Source organism: Labrus bergylta, chromosome 7 (assembly GCF_963930695.1).
Source record: "Labrus bergylta chromosome 7, fLabBer1.1, whole genome shotgun sequence".
NCBI lineage: Eukaryota > Metazoa > Chordata > Actinopteri > Labriformes > Labridae > Labrus > Labrus bergylta.
The window spans coordinates 16441911-16459700 of NC_089201.1; the positions used below are offsets into that span (position 1 = coordinate 16441911).

The following is a 17790-nucleotide window of genomic DNA, read 5'->3' on the forward strand; positions in this document are numbered from 1 at the left end:
TCTTTCTGCTTTATCTGTTTTTCAGACATGATGAGGTTCGTCCTCTCTCTTCCTCCTCTTGTTCTTGTCAATTTTTTGGTTCATCCATCTAATTTCTTGGCTTCTAAAATCATTTTTTTCATCTTTTTTTGCCTGCTTCTAGTGTCCTCCTTCTCTAATTGAACCATTTCTTCTCTTTAACCTGTCAGACGTCAGTCGCTCTCGGCCTTTCTTCTTTTTTCTTGCCCCTCCTCTCTCACTGTTTTTTCTTCTTATTATTCCCTGTTTCAATCTTTGAGGTAAAAGCTTGTTGATGTGTCTCTCTTTCTCTGCATGTTTCCTCCTTTCCTCCATTCAATGCCTTCCACCTCCATTCATCTCCTTTACTGCCAATTCATTAAGCACACTGCCCCCCCCCCCCCCTTCCTCCTCCCCCCTCCTCTCGGTCCTCCTGGGACTCTTCATCATTAGAGCTCAAATCACACAATCAGCATGTTGTGTGGTTACACTGTTTCTTTGCATTCGCGCTGCGTTGTTGGATTAGATGACTGTCCTTTGGGATTTTAATGCTGTATGTAAACGTGTGTGTGTGTGTGTGTGTGTGTGTGTGTGTGTGTGTGTGTGTGTACGTTCAAAGAGCATGACTAAATAGAGGGAGCGAGAGAGAGAGAGAGATGAATAAGACTATCTTTGACTCGTGTGCGTTCGCTGCAGAGCCAGAAAGATTAGTCAGTCTATAAAGAAGATCAACAGGAAATTAATGGACGACAAATTTGATAACTGATTAATTGTGTAAACGATTTAGGAAGTGGAAGAATTTCCCGGTTCCAGCTTCTCCAATGTGAGGGTTAAATATATACACTGAAAATGTCTCTTTATGCTATATGGGAATTTATCATGCGCTTTATTAAATAACAAAACACACTTTTATTTACCTCCATATCTCAATGTATACTTTAAGAATATTTTATTAATATCATAGCAACAGTCAGAAGAAACAGAATGTGATGTCTAGTGTATATTCATGCATTTTCTTTTTGTAAATTCATTACACAAGATTAAAGCTTGATTGAAACATTTAGAGTTTTTACATTTAAAGCTGCTATGAGAAATTCTGAGCAAGTTTTGAAAACAGACTGAAATGAATGTCAATGACACTCTATGAGCAACAAAAGCAAACAAGAGCATCAGTATAAAGATAAACTATTTTTATACAAAAAGATTTGAATGTTGTAATCTGCTGCTGCAGGGTAGGTGTGAGACCAAGAGCCTTTGTGAACATCTCAATGACTGATACATTCAGCTGTTTGTAGAAAGAAGACTTTTTGGTGATCTTGACTTGTGACAAAAAAACTCATCCATCTGTCTTTAAACAGTCAAAACTTGACTCCGAGTGATTACAGATTGTTTCAGCAATCTGCATGTACGACACCTATCCTGCAGCAGAGGTATCAGATATTAAAAGTTACATTAAAGAAATTATAAATCTCCTCACTAATGGTGTTGTTTTCTTTTTTTAGGCGTTGCAGAAGTATCGTTTTAGTTGGTTTAATTACCAGTAAGAAACTCCTCACAGGACACACACACACAATTATCAAAGGCAGGTGCACTGCTCTGTCCACAGGGGGCGCCAAAACCAACACAGAACAACCGAAGTTTATAATCGCATCACTCATGAGATGGAATCTAAAGGTTGTTATTTTTACCACATCCATACGTTTTCCCTCCACAGTAACCCTAAAGAAAGGCCATCTTCAACAACCATGCTGCATTACTCCCGGAGGAATATGAGTGCATTTGCAAATTAGATTGAGGTCTTTCTATTAAATAATGGGATGCGGTGTGTAGGGGAAGTCACATTTTGATTATGATGTGGAAGAGTTCAGATAGAGGTCAAAGTGAAAAGAGGTCATCTTCAGACGTCCATGAAAAAACGGATGTCATGCCTACTAAAACATTATGCAGTTTATTTTTTCAAATCAATTATTAAAACAACCAGTTCATCAAAACTCACGCAAATCTACAATAATAGATTATTTCTTTTTAACAGATACCACAATTATATGCTATTGAAAATGAATAGCAATAAATGTTCAGTTTTTAATAATTGCTTATTCTATTTTTAAGTTTCTTCACTCAGGTTAAATTCCCACTTCCTACCCTTCCATGATCATTAGATATATTTGTAATACGCTCAGCACTTATTTGACTAAATTATTTTTTGAAAATGAATCAAATTATAACACAGTTGGGGCACTGATGGCCGAACGGTTTGGTCCACCCCCATCAGAGGCTGTAGTCCTCCATGCGGGTGGCCCTGGTTCAAGTCCGACCTGTGGCTCCTTTCCCGCATGTCGCTCCCCACTCTCTCTCCTGATTTACCTTATCTACTGATGAGAGGGCTTAAGCCGTCCCTCACAAAAAGACTCTTAATAGGTGTTGAAAATGGGAGACCCCATGACATAAATAAGTGGTTGATTTAACAGTTTTGTTCCTATGTGTGAATGACATGACCAGAAAACAACACCACACACCAACAGATTCTCGTCATGAGACCCAAAATGTGATGATGGGCAGCAAGAATTGGCTATCATTTTTTAGACTACTTCTTACTGAAAATTCACAGTTAAAAAACTAGGGTAAACATGGATTTGCCGTCATTACAGCTGGAGTCGAAGGTGAGTAGAAGCTGATTTTTGCTGCAGTTGTTGTGTTTCTTTCTTCAGTCAGCGTTTCACTCCTGTGACAACCCACAGAGTGCGTGCTCGGGCTGTCCTCGGGTATCACAACAGGAGATTGGATTGTAATTATTAATCGTGTTTAAAATTAACCATTTGAAATCAGTGCAGATATTTGTCAGAGCAGATTGTGTCATTCTTTATTCACCTCACACCACTGGAACATCTGGCAAGATAATCTTTAGTGATGTGAGAAATGTGACTTTGCTGAGTTTTGACAGAAGGGAGGGAATCAGGCCCAACATTACTTAATGCTTACTTCTTAGAAAGGACACATTTTGTGAAACCAAATTATACAAACAAGTATTTATAGTAACTGCGTGACTTGTTTTTCTATCACTATGAGGACTCCAGTATTAAGCTTCTTCAACCTGAAGAGCGAGGACTTTTTTGGACTTTTTAGTTGGCCTTTTCTCCATCAAAGAACTTTTAAAGGCGTGTATGTGTGTGTGTGTGTGTGTGTGTGTGTGTCTGTGTGTGTGTGTGTGTGTGTGTGTGCGTGTGTGAATGTTGGGCACATGATTGAGCCAATACGGGCCTCAGACATCTGCGTTATCCACTGCGAGCATTGTTCAGTAAGCATGCACTTACATGTGTTCATCACCTGACCAGCTCTTCAGACAACATTGTTTGGGTCACACTCTGAAAAAGCTCGGGAAGCCCCACAAACACTCACTCACAAACACACACACACACACACACACACACACACACACACACACACACACACACACACACACACACACACACACACACATATATAAGGAGTGCAAGGTACTTTTCAGGCATTCCCACACATGCACAAACACACAAAAACTGTCCGACGTCTTGTGACATCGAGAAGAAGGAATGAGGAGAGAATAAAAATGAGTCTGTGTGTCCGAATTACAAAAAAAAAAAAAAGGAAGAAGAAGAAGAAGAGAGAGGGAGGGGTGGATGTTATAGAGTGGGACAAAATGCTCCCATTCATTGTATTCCTTTGGGAACACTGGGACTGACTGGGGCTGCTTCACTAGCGCAAACACACAAAGATCTTCTTTTACTGAAGGGGGGGGGGGGGGGCTGGATGAATGGACCGGTGAAGGTGGTGCTGTGGGGGCCCCTCTCTGCTCAGCCCCTAAGAAAACACAAGGCCCCCTTCCTCTAACTGCCCAGCAGACACATCGCCATACACACCTAGGCACAAGGAACATGTGTACACGCGCAGACACACACACACACACACACACACACACACACACACACACACACACACACACACACACACACACACACAGACTTAGAATTAATGGTGCTCTTGTGAGGGGTGAGGGGGCAATGAGTCCATATGTGCCGTTTGTGTGTGTGTGTGTGTGTGTGTGTGTGTGTGTGTGTTGATGTGTTTGAGGAGGAGAGAGGAGAATGAAAGAAATGTCTGGGTGTGCAGTTGGCAGGTATGCACACAAGATGTGGATGAGTGCGTCCCTTGTTTTTTGTCCATCACTGCACCTCACAGGTGACTTATGCTTTGCTTACCATTTTAGACATGAAAAAAAAAAAACTGCAACACTGCCATTGTTGTCATCATATTACATCAAATTTTAGCACAAAATAAATTAAAGAAAGACAAAAACTTCTATGCACCCAGCTTCACTTTTTTGGTTGACAGGTGATCTCTGGAAACGTCCCACGGGTCACATTTATTCAGGTTATTCTGGATCATTTGTCACTAAATTACTGTGAGAATACTTAAATCACCTGCTTCTTTCTTCCATTGTTATTCGTCGTAACTCATTCTTTCTTGATGCAATGCATTTCAAATCCAGTAATCGGAACACTGACTTCACTGTCAGAGAAAAGTTAAGACCCCAACATGATAAGTTGAAAATATAAACATGAAAGTACGCTCTTACATGGCAGTTAAAAGTTAACGTGTCGATGGCAAAAGCATTTCAATGACGTTCGCATTTCCCTGATTGCAATGTGTAATACAGAATAAGTTGATAGAGATACATGTCAGAGCATGAACAAAAATCAATTCAGAGGAACAGCTTGCTCATATGTGCTCATTTCTTTTCCTTTTTATAAAATTCTGACGGACACTTCAGTTGCATTTTCCTTTGTGTGTCTCCTGAACCTTTGATCATCTATCAGAGGTGGGACAAGTCATTGTATTGCAAGTCACAAGTAAGACTCAAGTCTTTGGTCTCAAGTCCCGAGTAATGACAGGCAAGTCCCAAGTCGAGTCAAAAGTCCTAACTTTTGAACGTTTGAGTGTCCTAAACAAGTCATTAGCTCTCTTCACCAAATTAAATGCCATTTAAACAGAGTGAAAATCTGTTACATTTACACAACTCATGATTTATATTTAAATCGTTTTATTTAGCCTAACCTACTTCTTAAAATAAAAAAAGAAACAATACCAGTGTGACTGACTCTTCTTTTTTTTCTTTCAATTTTCTTCTCTGAATCATATGGCCCTAAAATAACAAATTGAAAGCTCAAGTATTTTTGACTCATTGGGCTCAAGTCCAAGTGAGGTCAAGAGTCATTGGTAAAAAAGTCCAAGTCGAGCTGCAAGTCTTTCATGATTTTGCCAAGTCGAGTCTAAAGTCATCAAATCTGTGACTCAATTTTGATTTGAGTCCAAAGTCACGTGACTCGAGTCCACACCTCTGATTATCTTCACCTGTCCTTATGGGCTTGTGTCTACATCTCTTTTTGCACTGGCAGCGCCCCCAACCTCCATTTCAGAGCACTTCTATCAAAGCTTGAAACAGTTATACAACAAAGATTTATTGAAACGTCAGCTAAAAGACAAATGGAAAAGTATTAAAAGCAAGAATGTTGGCAGATCATGACTATAATAGATGACTAAAGATAGTTAAGTACCAAATGTCTGCTAACACGTTAGCCAAAGCAACATCATCTTTATTGCTATATCAGGGCTGACTTTGTTCTGGTGTCCTTCTGCCCCCTATTGGTCAGACTTTGCATAATGTTGCTTTAAGTCAGTACTTAATTACTTCCCTTTCTTTGTACTTTACCGTATTACCACACCCCTGAGGACAATGAAGAATCAGGGGGTAATGTAAGTCGGCGCAAATGGAATTACTGTATAGCATTATAGCTTATAGCATTTTTCTTTAAGCTAACGTACACTGGAGTGAGGGCTGTTATAGAGGCGAGAGTTCGCCATTCTCCATAGCTGCTGAGTCCAATCGAACGTTATGGGCCCTTCAAGGCTTTCCGAGTCATTGTCTCTGAAGCTGTATGTGCTGACGTAGGAGCTGCCTGTCCATCTAAAGGCCATTTGCCTGCTCCATTAGCTGTTATGCATGTGTGTGAGTGTGTTTGTGTGTGTGTGAGGATTATTGTGTTTGTGCTTGTTTGTCTTAACACAGGTTTAGCAACCCAGACTATTTAGAGGCTAAGCTATCGTCAGCGCTTTATTGACAAGAGAAAAGCTTTGGCTCTGATTCCGACGAACGGAGATATAACAAGATAAAGAGGAGCGGCAGACGCTGTGAACATGTTTAACTGTGTGACAATTTAATCATGACTCATTAATAATAAACATGTTTTTTTCTTGAGTTGAAATGAATGTAATGTGGCAGTGGCAGTTCTGTGTCAGAACTTCAGATGGACGATGGTCAAAACCTTCTCCTTCAGCATCAAACAGCGGGCTAATGGCCTTTCAACAGCGGGCAGCCCTCTGTAATTACAGTACAGGTTTTTTGACGACATCCTCCTCACAAGAAAATAACACAAGATGAAACTGAAAAGTAAAAACAAAACGAGCACAAGAGGGATATAACTCAACAGGCTAAGAGGAGGAGACAGAGGAGTTATAAACGAAGAACAGAGAGAGGGAGGAGGAGGAGGAGGAGGAGAAGGAGGAGGCGTGCGGCTTTGCAGTCATTAATTAGCCTGTTAGCTAGGGCCCGGGCGGTGCGGTCAGGGCCTGTGCCTTTGTGGGCCTGAAGGAAATGGGCCACATATGAGAGCCATTATAGGGACCGACTTAACAAAGACACATGCCTGTCAGCCACCAGGCTGGGCTGGGCCGCTCTGCCTACGGCACACAAAGGGCCCGCCATCGCTCTGTGTGTGTGTGTGTGTGTGTGTGTGTGTGTGTGTGTGTGTGTGTGTGTGTGTGTGTGTGTGTGTGTGTGTGTGTGTGTGTGTGTGTGTGTGTGTGTGTGTGTGTGTGTGTAAGGATGTTTGTGTGCTTTTTGAGCAAGTGTGTGTGACAGGGGAATCTATATAAACTTTCCACATGTTTCAATTTATGCACCAATATCAACTGTCTCTGTTCCAAGTTAATATCAGATGTCTGTGTGTATGCATGTATTGACACTTTCTGTCGTATTAAAAACAGTATTTCAGTGCATTTCCTCACATGTTTGTGTGTGCATGCATGCCTGTGTGTAACCGTATCTATCAGAATGAGGCCTTCGGAAGCATTTCTTTAACCCGTGGACATCCCCTGCTGGCTCTCCACACCATTTAAAACCACATGACAGGAAACCTGGGTCACTTTGAACTATGCCCCCCCACCTCTTACAACACCCTCACCGACAAACACGCTGACACTATCCATAGACGGAAGAGAAAGGAGCAAACAAGGCAGAAAAAAGGATTGAAAACAAAGCTCCCCACTGGGTTTTCATCATCTTTACTCATAAATCAGACGCAGATAAGACTCCGTTTTATTGCTGATCCATAAAACTTTCCAAACAGATGATAAAAAGTCATAAAATTAATGCTAATTAATTGCCGAATGTCAGTTAACTTTATATGCTGCGATGATGCAACGCAACAAGTCTGAGCTGAACGCTGCACATCAGGAAAACGCAGTTATTCCATTTTTCTTTTATTAAGCAAAATATTCTTTTTATTGTAATATCGTTTCCATCTGGACAATGTTGAGTGTTCAAATGATGATATGAGCAACATCAGGCACTCTTTAAAAAGTGGCTTCACCACACTGAGGCCTATTCTTCTCAGCTGAAACAGTAGCATTCGGTCAGCTCCTCTGAGTATTGGCCTGAGAGGAGCTCAGGTCTGGATTTGATAAGTGGAAACAGACCGGCGCAGCGCTGCCTGTGTGTTTAAAGCCAACACACATCCGACACAGCGTAAACAGGCCGTACCCCAGCGACTAAGCCCTGGAGCTCAGCCATAATAATTCTAAACTTCTGTACAGTAGATCGACCATATGCTCCTCGCTAAGCTGCTAGAAATGCTATTGTTTAGAAAATAACAAGAAGTTGTTGCACACCCAGCTGTTATGCATGAAATATTTGAGTCACATTTCATTGAAAGTGCGTTCTTTGTTTTGCTTTCTTCTGCGGATTTAATTCTGCATCGTTACTAAACAGCGGATCGAAGTCATCCAGTGCATGTTAAAATACATTCACTCAGATAATATGTGTGAAACAAGAGATATGCAGGCGTAGGTTTCACCTGAATTTACAGCAGATGCTTGTAAAGCTTTACATGATAACACGCTGCTCTCAGGAGCTATTTTCTGCGTATCCCTTCATCCTCAAAACCAAACATGACACAGTATCCATGCTTCACAGCGTGGAAGAGGATCCGAGTACGAGGAGGAGGTTTTTATGGTCTCGCTCTCCCCTGAGGCTCCAAGGCCTAATGAAGTCCGAACCGAGCTTCATTAAGATCTGAGGGTGTGACCTCAAAGAAAAAGAAGGGGGGGGAGAGAGAGAGAGAGAAAACAAGCCCTCGTTAACTAGAGCTCACCTCTGGAGCGCAGGGACACGATGGGGGGTAAAACAGAGCGCGGGATGAGACTGAACCGGTCTCAGCAGCAAGTGGATTCTGATTGTCTCCCACTGCAGATATTTATGCAGCTTCAGTTCAACCACTTGAAAAAAATAAACCAATGAAACACAAGCTGGCTAACTTCCCACATCTGCCCGAGGGCGCAGATTAACCAGCACTGGCTCACAGCTGGGGGTCATCTGGTGAGTATGTATATGTGAAGAGTCCATTTGTGATTAATGTCACAAAGACGTAGAAGTAAGGAGAAAATAGAGGAAAAATCAAAGTAAACAAAGAAAGGAAAAGGGAGAATAAATAAATGAAACAACAAGTGATGCTTTTTTTCTGCATGTTTCTGTCTTGGTAAACATTTTCTCTTTCTTTTTTTGCCAACCTTGTATTGTTTTTATCTATTGTTGCTCAGTTTATGAGAGCTGGGGAGAATGGTAAATAGAAGAAACAGCAGACGTTTAATGTGAGCGCAGAGATACGAGCGGTGGAATAAAAACTTACTGATTTAAATAGACAGAGAGACGAGTACATGCAGGGCCGAAGAGAGGAAACACATGTTGATAAATAGACAACTGGAGAGAGAGAAAGAGTAGGAGGACACCCGGAGGACTCTGGGATATTGATCTGTGTGTGATCGATGCAACAGTAAATGATCCAGCCATAACCAGGGCAATTACTGGGTCATCGTTGTGTGTGTGTGTGTGTGTGTGTGTGTGTGTGTGTGTGTGTGTGTGTGTGTGTGTGTGTTTATCTAGAGAGCGTCAGTGCGAGACTTGTGTGGTGTAACTGTCGAAACGTCTCAAAAGCAAGCAAAACATAAAAGAAAAGGTCACAACCTCTCATGTTATTGTTGTTGTCAGGAGGGACAACAACAGAAAAGAAACTAACAGCATCCCTAAGGAGGCGGATGCAGAGAGGACAAAAAGACAGGGGAAGAAATTAGAACAATCTGCAGACGACAGAAGAGGTCAGACCAAAAAATGTGAGGCATGAATGAGAGAAATGTGTGAGAGAGTGTGTGTGTGTGTGTGTGTGTGTGTGTGTGTGTGTGTGTGTGTGTGAGTAGTAGGAAAAAGTTGTGCTCCCACACTAACCTGGATCTGTTGTTGGAGAATGTTGATCTTGTGCTGCTGCTGCAGGAGCTGCTGCTGTTGCCTGGCGATCTGAACCAACACAAAAGGAGAGAAAAAATGTAAATCAAGCCATTATGAGTATTATATTGACAAGAATCTAGCCTAGTGGTCGGTGCACGTGGCCCATGTACAGACGCTGTAGTCCTCATAGTAATTCTGTGTTTTACATCCTCGACATCATCATTGTTTATACAATAAAACAACAGTTTCATCACTGAGGAAAAATTTAAACAAACGACTCCAATGAGAACATTATGCATTTCAGCTTTTCTTGTTTTAGCACATCTTCAACAAGTATGCATGTGGTGGCGGGTTGTTGCATAAAAAAAGGTTTTATTTATACTTTGCCAAACCCAGACAGCGCGCTGCTTTTTTGCCAGTTGTTGCTTTTTCATCATTTTAGAAAACACTTCATTGCTAAATAAATCAACATTTTCAGGACTTAACATCAAAGGAAAATAAGTGTCAGCTGATATGCATCTTCTTAAAACTACAAAATAAAATGGGTAAAAACCCCAAAAGGAAAAAAGTAAACGAGTTAAAATTATGCATAAAAAGGAAGAATTACAGGAAAAATGGAATTCATACAATTATCATTTAAAACAATGGTAGGCTCATGCTGCATTCAAAATCAAGTTCAGGAAGTATTTGACCTCTAAAGGTGAAAGTTGAACAACCAGAGCCTGAGAAAAGCCAGTGATATAGGTCAGAAACCTGAATGCCGTGCATGAGTACATGAGACAGGAAGAACAGTAGCAGTGAGTTAGCTGTCTGTTTGACCTCAGATTTTATCTCAAAGCCTCAGCTCAGTGTGGATGCTACAAGAATTCAAAGCAATTAACAGCAGGAAAAGTTCCTGAACAAGTCTCTTAACTGACACCGAGGCTGCATGATTGACATGTTTACTAGTTCAACTAGCATTACCCAGCATGCATCTGGAACCCCCCCCACCCACAAACCCATCGGCACTCATGGACAGGAAGGGCAATTGTCGTGTTTTCCTCCTCTGTTGTTTTGATGTTAAAACGTCTAATAAAAAACATCTGAAGTCAAAAGTTAAAGGGATGATTCTCAGCCAGTAGCGTGAGGTTAAAATCCTTAAAGGGGCAGCACATCAACATTTGGCCCCGCCCACTCTGAGTCAGAAAAGTAAAGCAGCTGCGTCTATTTTTTTTGTTGAGAAGTCTTTAGTGTATTTATTCTGAAATGTAATTACAGGCTGCTGAATGGGAGGCGGCTCCCCATTTGCACACATGTCATATTTCATTAAAGGCAGATTTCTCAGGGTTTGTCTGTAGGGCATTATCCTATCAAGTCTCAACAGCCAAATGACTGGCTGATATTGGAATCTGTCTTTCTTTTCACTCTCTCCATCCTCGCCGTGCCTTTGTGGAGCCGTGAGAGAGGTGGAATGTGTTGTGATGGGAGATGTGGACTTGTCTAAACAGAGCCTGTCGCACGTCGACCTACAGTAACGTGTCAGAAAACAGAGAAAAACAAAGAGCAACTCACCTAAACACGTCAATGCCTCGTGTCTCTCTTTTTCACTGTCACACTAATTATTTCACATCGGACACCTGACACCTCTAAACACACTCACATTCTTTAAAAGTTTTCTTTTGTTTTCACAACCTGGCTCTTAATGTGAAAGTTTTCACCTTCATGACATTCATCTATAATTAAATTTTTACAAACAAATATCAGAAACACAGAAAGATTACTATAATCAAGTCCAAGCGCTGTTTTTAGACGTAAACCATCAAGCAATCATACCTGTGAAACTATTAAACCCCAGTGACAACATTCGATTTAGAAAAATGAAACCAGTGTGGAAGTGCAGTTCCACTTGAGGCTGGCTCTAAAAGCCAAGGGAATCCAGTTCACACCCACATTAAAATGCCCATTTATACAGCAGAAATAAACATGTTTACAACAGACAGTTTGGGTCTGTATAGGTTTTGTCTTTATTCTTACACACTGTACTGGTATTTAATTATTTAATTAGTTACTTGTCTCAGCTCCACCTTTTGCCTGTTCCTAGATTGATCAAAAATTAGGTGGAGAAAGAATTTCCAATATGGTGACCGTCATGGTTTGGCTTTGACCCGCCTCTTACATCACCATTGGGTGACTTCACTGAGCCTTTGTCCATATTTTACACACATTAAACATCTTAGACAACCCAAGGGTTCCCAACCTGGGAAACACATCATGTATTAAAGGTAAGGGGTTCTGATACTAACACAAGTTTAGGTAAACAATATTAAATTTTCAATAAGACCTTTACAGGTACATGTGAGGAATATTTACCAAAATAAAAGAGTTTTTTTTATGTGAATGTAACACCTAAGGCCTAATAGAAAATATTAGAGAAAACATCTAAAACCATCTGAAGCATTCATTTTGCATCGTGGTTATTTACACAGAATGTATGACATTGATGTAAACAGACTTAAGAGAAGGTTAGAGCTACTTTATTAATGTAAATACAGGAGGTGGAGGGTCGGGACTGCTGTGCGGCAGTAAGCTAAAGATGTTTGGTTCAGTGTTAGAAAGCTACATTCGTCCCCGTTTAAACTCTCTGTACCTGTTCCTGCTGCTGCCTGGCCAGCTCCATCTGTTGTCTCTGCTTCTCCAGCTGTGAGGCGGCCATCTTTTTCTGCTCGTCATGGGCGGAGAGGAGCTGCTCCCTCAGACTGATCAGCTGACCGATCATGGTGGAGAGTTGGCGCTCCTTCTCCTCCAGTGACTCTGGAGTACCTGGAAGGGATCGAGAAGAAGGTGGTGAAAATCTAGACATTTCTTCAGAAATGAAGTTACTTTAAAAAATAGATACAAGTTATATTTTTAAGTCAGCTGTAAGAGGGTGATTTAAAGCCAAGATTTAGGGTTTCAGCGTTTGTGTTCCTCATTAGCCGGAACAGTTTTGAACCCTGTACTAATTGGGCAAACCACCTGTTTCACATAAGTTCTGTTCCTGTAAACCCAAATAGGAACAAAATATCATTCAGAAATGTGGGGAGCGTTTTTGAGTAGGTGCTGAAGAAAGCCATGACTGAAACCAGTTTTCTTCTTTGGCATGAAATATAAGATTTAATTTGTAGAAAATCCCCAATACAGAGAAACTCCAACAAGTTGTTTCGGCCAACGTCACCGAAAAATCCTTTTTCAAATACTCCCACCCCCACTTCCCATAAATCATCCGGCTTGTCGTAACATCTCACTACTTATTATCTCCCGTCTTGTCTCTGCGTGCCATCAGTGTGTATCACTTAGTGTCTGCACCCAAGAACAATAAAAACACTTAGAGTTAACCTTTGGAAATAAGTACCTGTTACAAGCTTTTGTCAGCTTTATGATTTTAAGATTCTTGGGAGTTTTCTTTAGTTTTTTCATCAGCCTTACCTCACCATCATTTCACAATCACCCTCTGTGGGGCGTTAAATCACAAACTCTTAACTCTAGAGTTCATAATAAATCATTGGAGGTTTCTTTTTTTAATATTCAAAAAAGTCTTGAATAGATTTGTCACAGCCAACAATAATAAAAAAAGAACTGTGTTTCTTAACGTGTCATTTCTTGGGGGGACTACAGTGGGGGGCTCATCATGTACTGAGCATTGTAAACTTATATCTCATCCAATGAAATGCCTCTTCCATTTCTGAGCGCCAGCGTCTTTTTCTCAATTGTTTTCAATGAGTAGAGAGCATTCGCAGCAGAAAGCGGCCGCCTGGAGAAAAATGAGCGACCAGCGTCTTTTCATCCAAACGCATCGCCTTTTTTGTACGGCCGCTTTGAGGTTTCATGCCTCTTTATCTTTACACAACTTTTTTTTCCTGCTTAAGACCAGTGACCACTCAAACACTCGTGCACACTAGGACTGAAAACCAAAACTTTGTCCTTCTCCTGCAGATTCTGCATTCAAATGCTCCTCTGCCTCAAAAAAAACACCTCACTAACAGCCAAAATGCTAAACTTGAGGCTTCAATAAGGCAGACAGTGAACCTGCTGGTGATGTATCATGAACTGTGTGCATCTATTTTATAAACAGTCTGTGATGGGACACAAAAGCTTATGCAGCTGAAGAAGGTCTCATTCTGTTTCAACATGGACAAACGTGTTTCCTCTTGAACCCGGACTACACGTTGGAAAACTTGGAATGTGTGTAAAACTTCCAGCAGCATGCACAAGTTATTCCTCCTCTTACAGAAGCAGCACATTGTGTGATGACGGAACAAAAAGCCCCTCGGGGAATCAGCATCCACACCATACGGCACGGATAGAACAACACAGTCTGACCCTGGAGCTGCTGTTGATGTTGTGTGTCTGTTTTTGTGGCTCTCTGTGTATTTTGTGAATGTGTATCACTCACGGCCATCTTCATCATGAAGTGACCAAAAAGTGTTGGAAAGTTCTGAAAATGTTGAAAACTTGAATGCAACACAACAGGTACGTTTTTCCTTTTTTGTAAGTTGGTGGGAGTCTTGATGTAAGTATATGAAGTTGTGAGCTGCTACATGGTACACATCCACACTGAAGTTTATCTAGTTTAGAAGTTCTTGCTCTTGTGTGTGTGTGTGTGTGTGTGTGTGTAAGGTCTTGCCCTGGGGCCATGTAGGGAGGTTGCAGGGTGGCCCCAACACTACCTGCATACTAACAGAGTCTCCATTGTAGTCCTGTCAGGCCCCTATTGTACCCCAGACTGGCCCCCGCACACACACATTCACACACACACACACACACACACACACACACACACACACACACACACACACTCACACACACAGAAATTACCCCTCAGCACCCCTGTATCAAAGGCAACATTCTCCTCTTCTTGTCTCTTTTTTTCAGGCTTTCATTCTTCCTTTTTTTAAGGTTTTCCCCAAACAACCTCCCCATCAGTTACTCCACTTCACAGATCTCCCTGTGGCCTCTCCTCTCCTCTCCTCTCCTCTCCTCTCCTCTCCTCTCCTCTCCTCTCCAGTCCTCCTATTTGTTTCCTCTTTTGCTTCCTTGATTCCTTTCATTTCTTTTCCTCTCCTTATTTAGTTCCTTCCCTTGGATCCTTTCCCCTCTTCCTCCCTCCTTTATGTAGCTTCCTTTTCTTTTTTCTTCTCTCTTGTTTTCACTTGAACCCTCCTCTGTCCTTTTGATCTCACTCTCCTCCTCAACTTTTTCCCCTCTCCACACCACACCACACCTCCACTTTCCAATCCTTCCCTATCCACTCCTTTTCTTCGCTCCTCTCACTACTCCTCTTCTCCCTTCTGTTTTTTTGTCCTCCTTCTTCACCCCTCCCTTAGTCTCTGGCCAATTCAGTCTTGCAACACTGATGGATACTTTATAATGCTGTCACATCTTAAACACACACACACACACACACACACACACACACACACACACACACACACACACACACACACACGTCTTCCTCTACCCCTACATTCCTCTCAGAGTAGTAAAGCCTATTGTGTAATTGCAACAACTGCGATTACAGCTCCATGATTCATCTTTGTGGATTACTGGTTGTGCATTCCGTCTTGCGTTCCTTTAACGCTTCTGGCACCGATGATCATCTCAGACGTTTTCCGCTTTCACTCCATCAGGATTATTCCCGACACCTGCTGAGGGCAGCAGCCAACACACAAAGACATTAACTGTTTTCTCTCTCTGAATGAAGACAGAAAGGAGGAACATGGTGTCAGGACTTCTGCACCAGGAGTTTGGTCTTTTTTTCACTGATTGCATCATGTTTGGATTTGCAGGAGAATTGAATTGAGGGAACCAAGTATGTCAATTATGTTTTATACAAGGTTTTAATTTCCCAAATAATTACTGCAAACTGCTTCAAAATTAAAGTAAAATAATTGTCGCATTAGATTTATTACTAGTATTTTTAGTAGTTTTCTTCAACAAAAGCCAGAGCTGTAATTTTAAAACTAGTAGCAATATTTGTTTTCTTTTTGAAGACTTTACTTACCCATAAAAAACTGAATCTTTCAGATAAAATAATCTGCAAATGGGGCCGAATCTTAATGTTTGAATTCTCTATTGTGGCCTGTGGAGGACGCTAAAAAGATGCTAACTCAAACAGCCAAATAGCTGCCATGTGACATTTCTTGTTTTTCAGAATTAGGACCTGTGCCCACTGATGCCTTTTTTTGTGCCGGTAGAACCTAATTTGGAGTGTTTAGCAATCAGCATCAGAAGCGCACGGATCCCCTTGGTGCCAGCTGTTTTTTGTTGTTTCGCTCTCACAGCATGCTCAATTTGAAATAGTTAGACTTCTATAACACCGCGGCGCTCTTTAACATCACGTCTCCCTCACCACCCAGTTAGAATTAAAAAAGGGGCGGGACATCTGATATCAGCTTTGTCGACAGCGATGGTGGAGGAAAAACTCATTTGATATTCCTGTCCATTGTTTGAAAGTTTTGCTGGTGATACAAAAGCATGTAATGCACATAGGGAGGAGTTTAAAGCAGATCTTACAGTCACTACCGAGGGAAGCTCAAGTGTCACGAGCCAACTTTAGGCAGCGGCGAGAAGCGGAATCAGATTGTGTTTGTGAGCACTGCCATTGGACGCAGGCCCTAACTATGGTATATCACATCCAATCACCCAAGAGGACAAAAGTAACCTTTACCAGAGTTTGCCAAATTTAACATTTGAATTTAACCTGATTTTTAATAATTTTAGAAACGTACAAAAAAAAAAAAAAACCTGATTATATGATAAGAGGCTTCTGTGGCTTTGTCCTTTTTTGTGTTGTATCGTCTGCAATGTCACTTCCATTTACCGGTTAAATTAGTTACTAGTTATTGCTTGTTATCAAAATATATATGATAAGAGATATGGCCAAATCTTGTCCAAACCCCTGCCCCCAACCCAACGACCCTGAAGATACAAAAATGACGTGATAAAAAAAAACATTCAAATACGCAAAACATTCCTCACACATGCAAACACAAACTCACACCATCACATGTCATGACGGCTCAGGACGCCTGGAGCTTCTAGCAAACCCTCGTATTTCATGACGGCTCTGTCAGCCAAACTCGCAGCATTCCTCAGTGTGACTAAAACCTCCTCTCAGTGTCGCACCAAAACAAACACTCTGAAAACTTGACTTCCCACCAGCCCCTGCGGCCCAGAGACGAACACGGTCACTTCATTTAGTCAAAACCAAAACATGAGTCATGATCTGCTCAGGGGAGCGACAATATCAGACTGAATCTGCAAACATTCAGGTTTACTGTACACGGTTTAATCCTGCTCTGAGTCAGGCTAAAAATATATATATATATCCATGTAGATAGAAGTAACTGATTTCAGTTTTTCTTGATTTGATGTGTTATTAGAGCTGCCAGATGTGACAGAATACTCGAACACTTTCTAACCATCTGTTCTAATTAAAGCTGGCTGCAGAAGCACAGGAAGTCACATACATAAAATAAAAAGTATTACAACCTGGTACAAAGAATGAAAAAGGTCTGATTAGCTCATGTCTCGATCGGCACACACTATACAGGGGGGGTGAATTTTTTCATAACTCATCTGCTTTGATTTTATGAACGATAAGAGTTAATCACAATAAGGTGCATAGCTGACATGCTTGGCAGGCGGGCGCAATGTAACGGCCGCCTGTCAGGAGGCTTAAAACCCGCCTCAGCTCCAGCTCTCAGCCTGTCTTAAAGGTTGACTGAAAGTTAGGCTGAGACAGCATTTCCAACATGGCGACCGCCATCGATGAAACTCCAAAAGTCCCCTGCAGTGACAGATGGGTGACGTCACTCAGGCTTACGATACAACACACCTTGTTATCCTCTTGGGGAAATTTGTCTTGGACTTAAAGTGCTGCCAAACAGTCAGCTGCTTCAACTCAAATCAATAAATAAAAACAGTAGAAAAACCACATCCACACATAAAGAAAAAGGCACATACCAATAAAAAACAACACAACATATATTGCACATTACCCATACTGCACAAGATCTGAAAAAACACAGCATGAGAGATTAAGTAAAAAAGGTAAGAAAATATAAAAAGCATACAGGGACACTATGACGCTATTGCACAACCCACACAGCCTTACAAAACATTATTCAGACATTTGATTGACTTGGGAACAAAAGAATTGGTCCTTTAATATTGACAGTCTA

The 17790-nt window shown here is 41.3% G+C and overlaps 1 protein-coding gene across 1 annotated transcript in view; it reads right to left on the reverse strand.

The window, feature by feature from the left end:
• LOC109985962 (transcription factor SOX-6-like) overlaps nt 1-17790 on the reverse strand; it is a 125583-nt gene that overhangs the window by 34336 nt on the left and 73457 nt on the right. The window contains exons 6-7 of the mRNA XM_065956885.1: nt 12216-12388; nt 9590-9658 (exon numbers count right to left, since the gene is read on the reverse strand). Coding sequence (XP_065812957.1) covers nt 9590-9658; nt 12216-12388 — 242 coding nt within the window. The remainder of the gene's footprint in view (nt 1-9589; nt 9659-12215; nt 12389-17790) is intronic.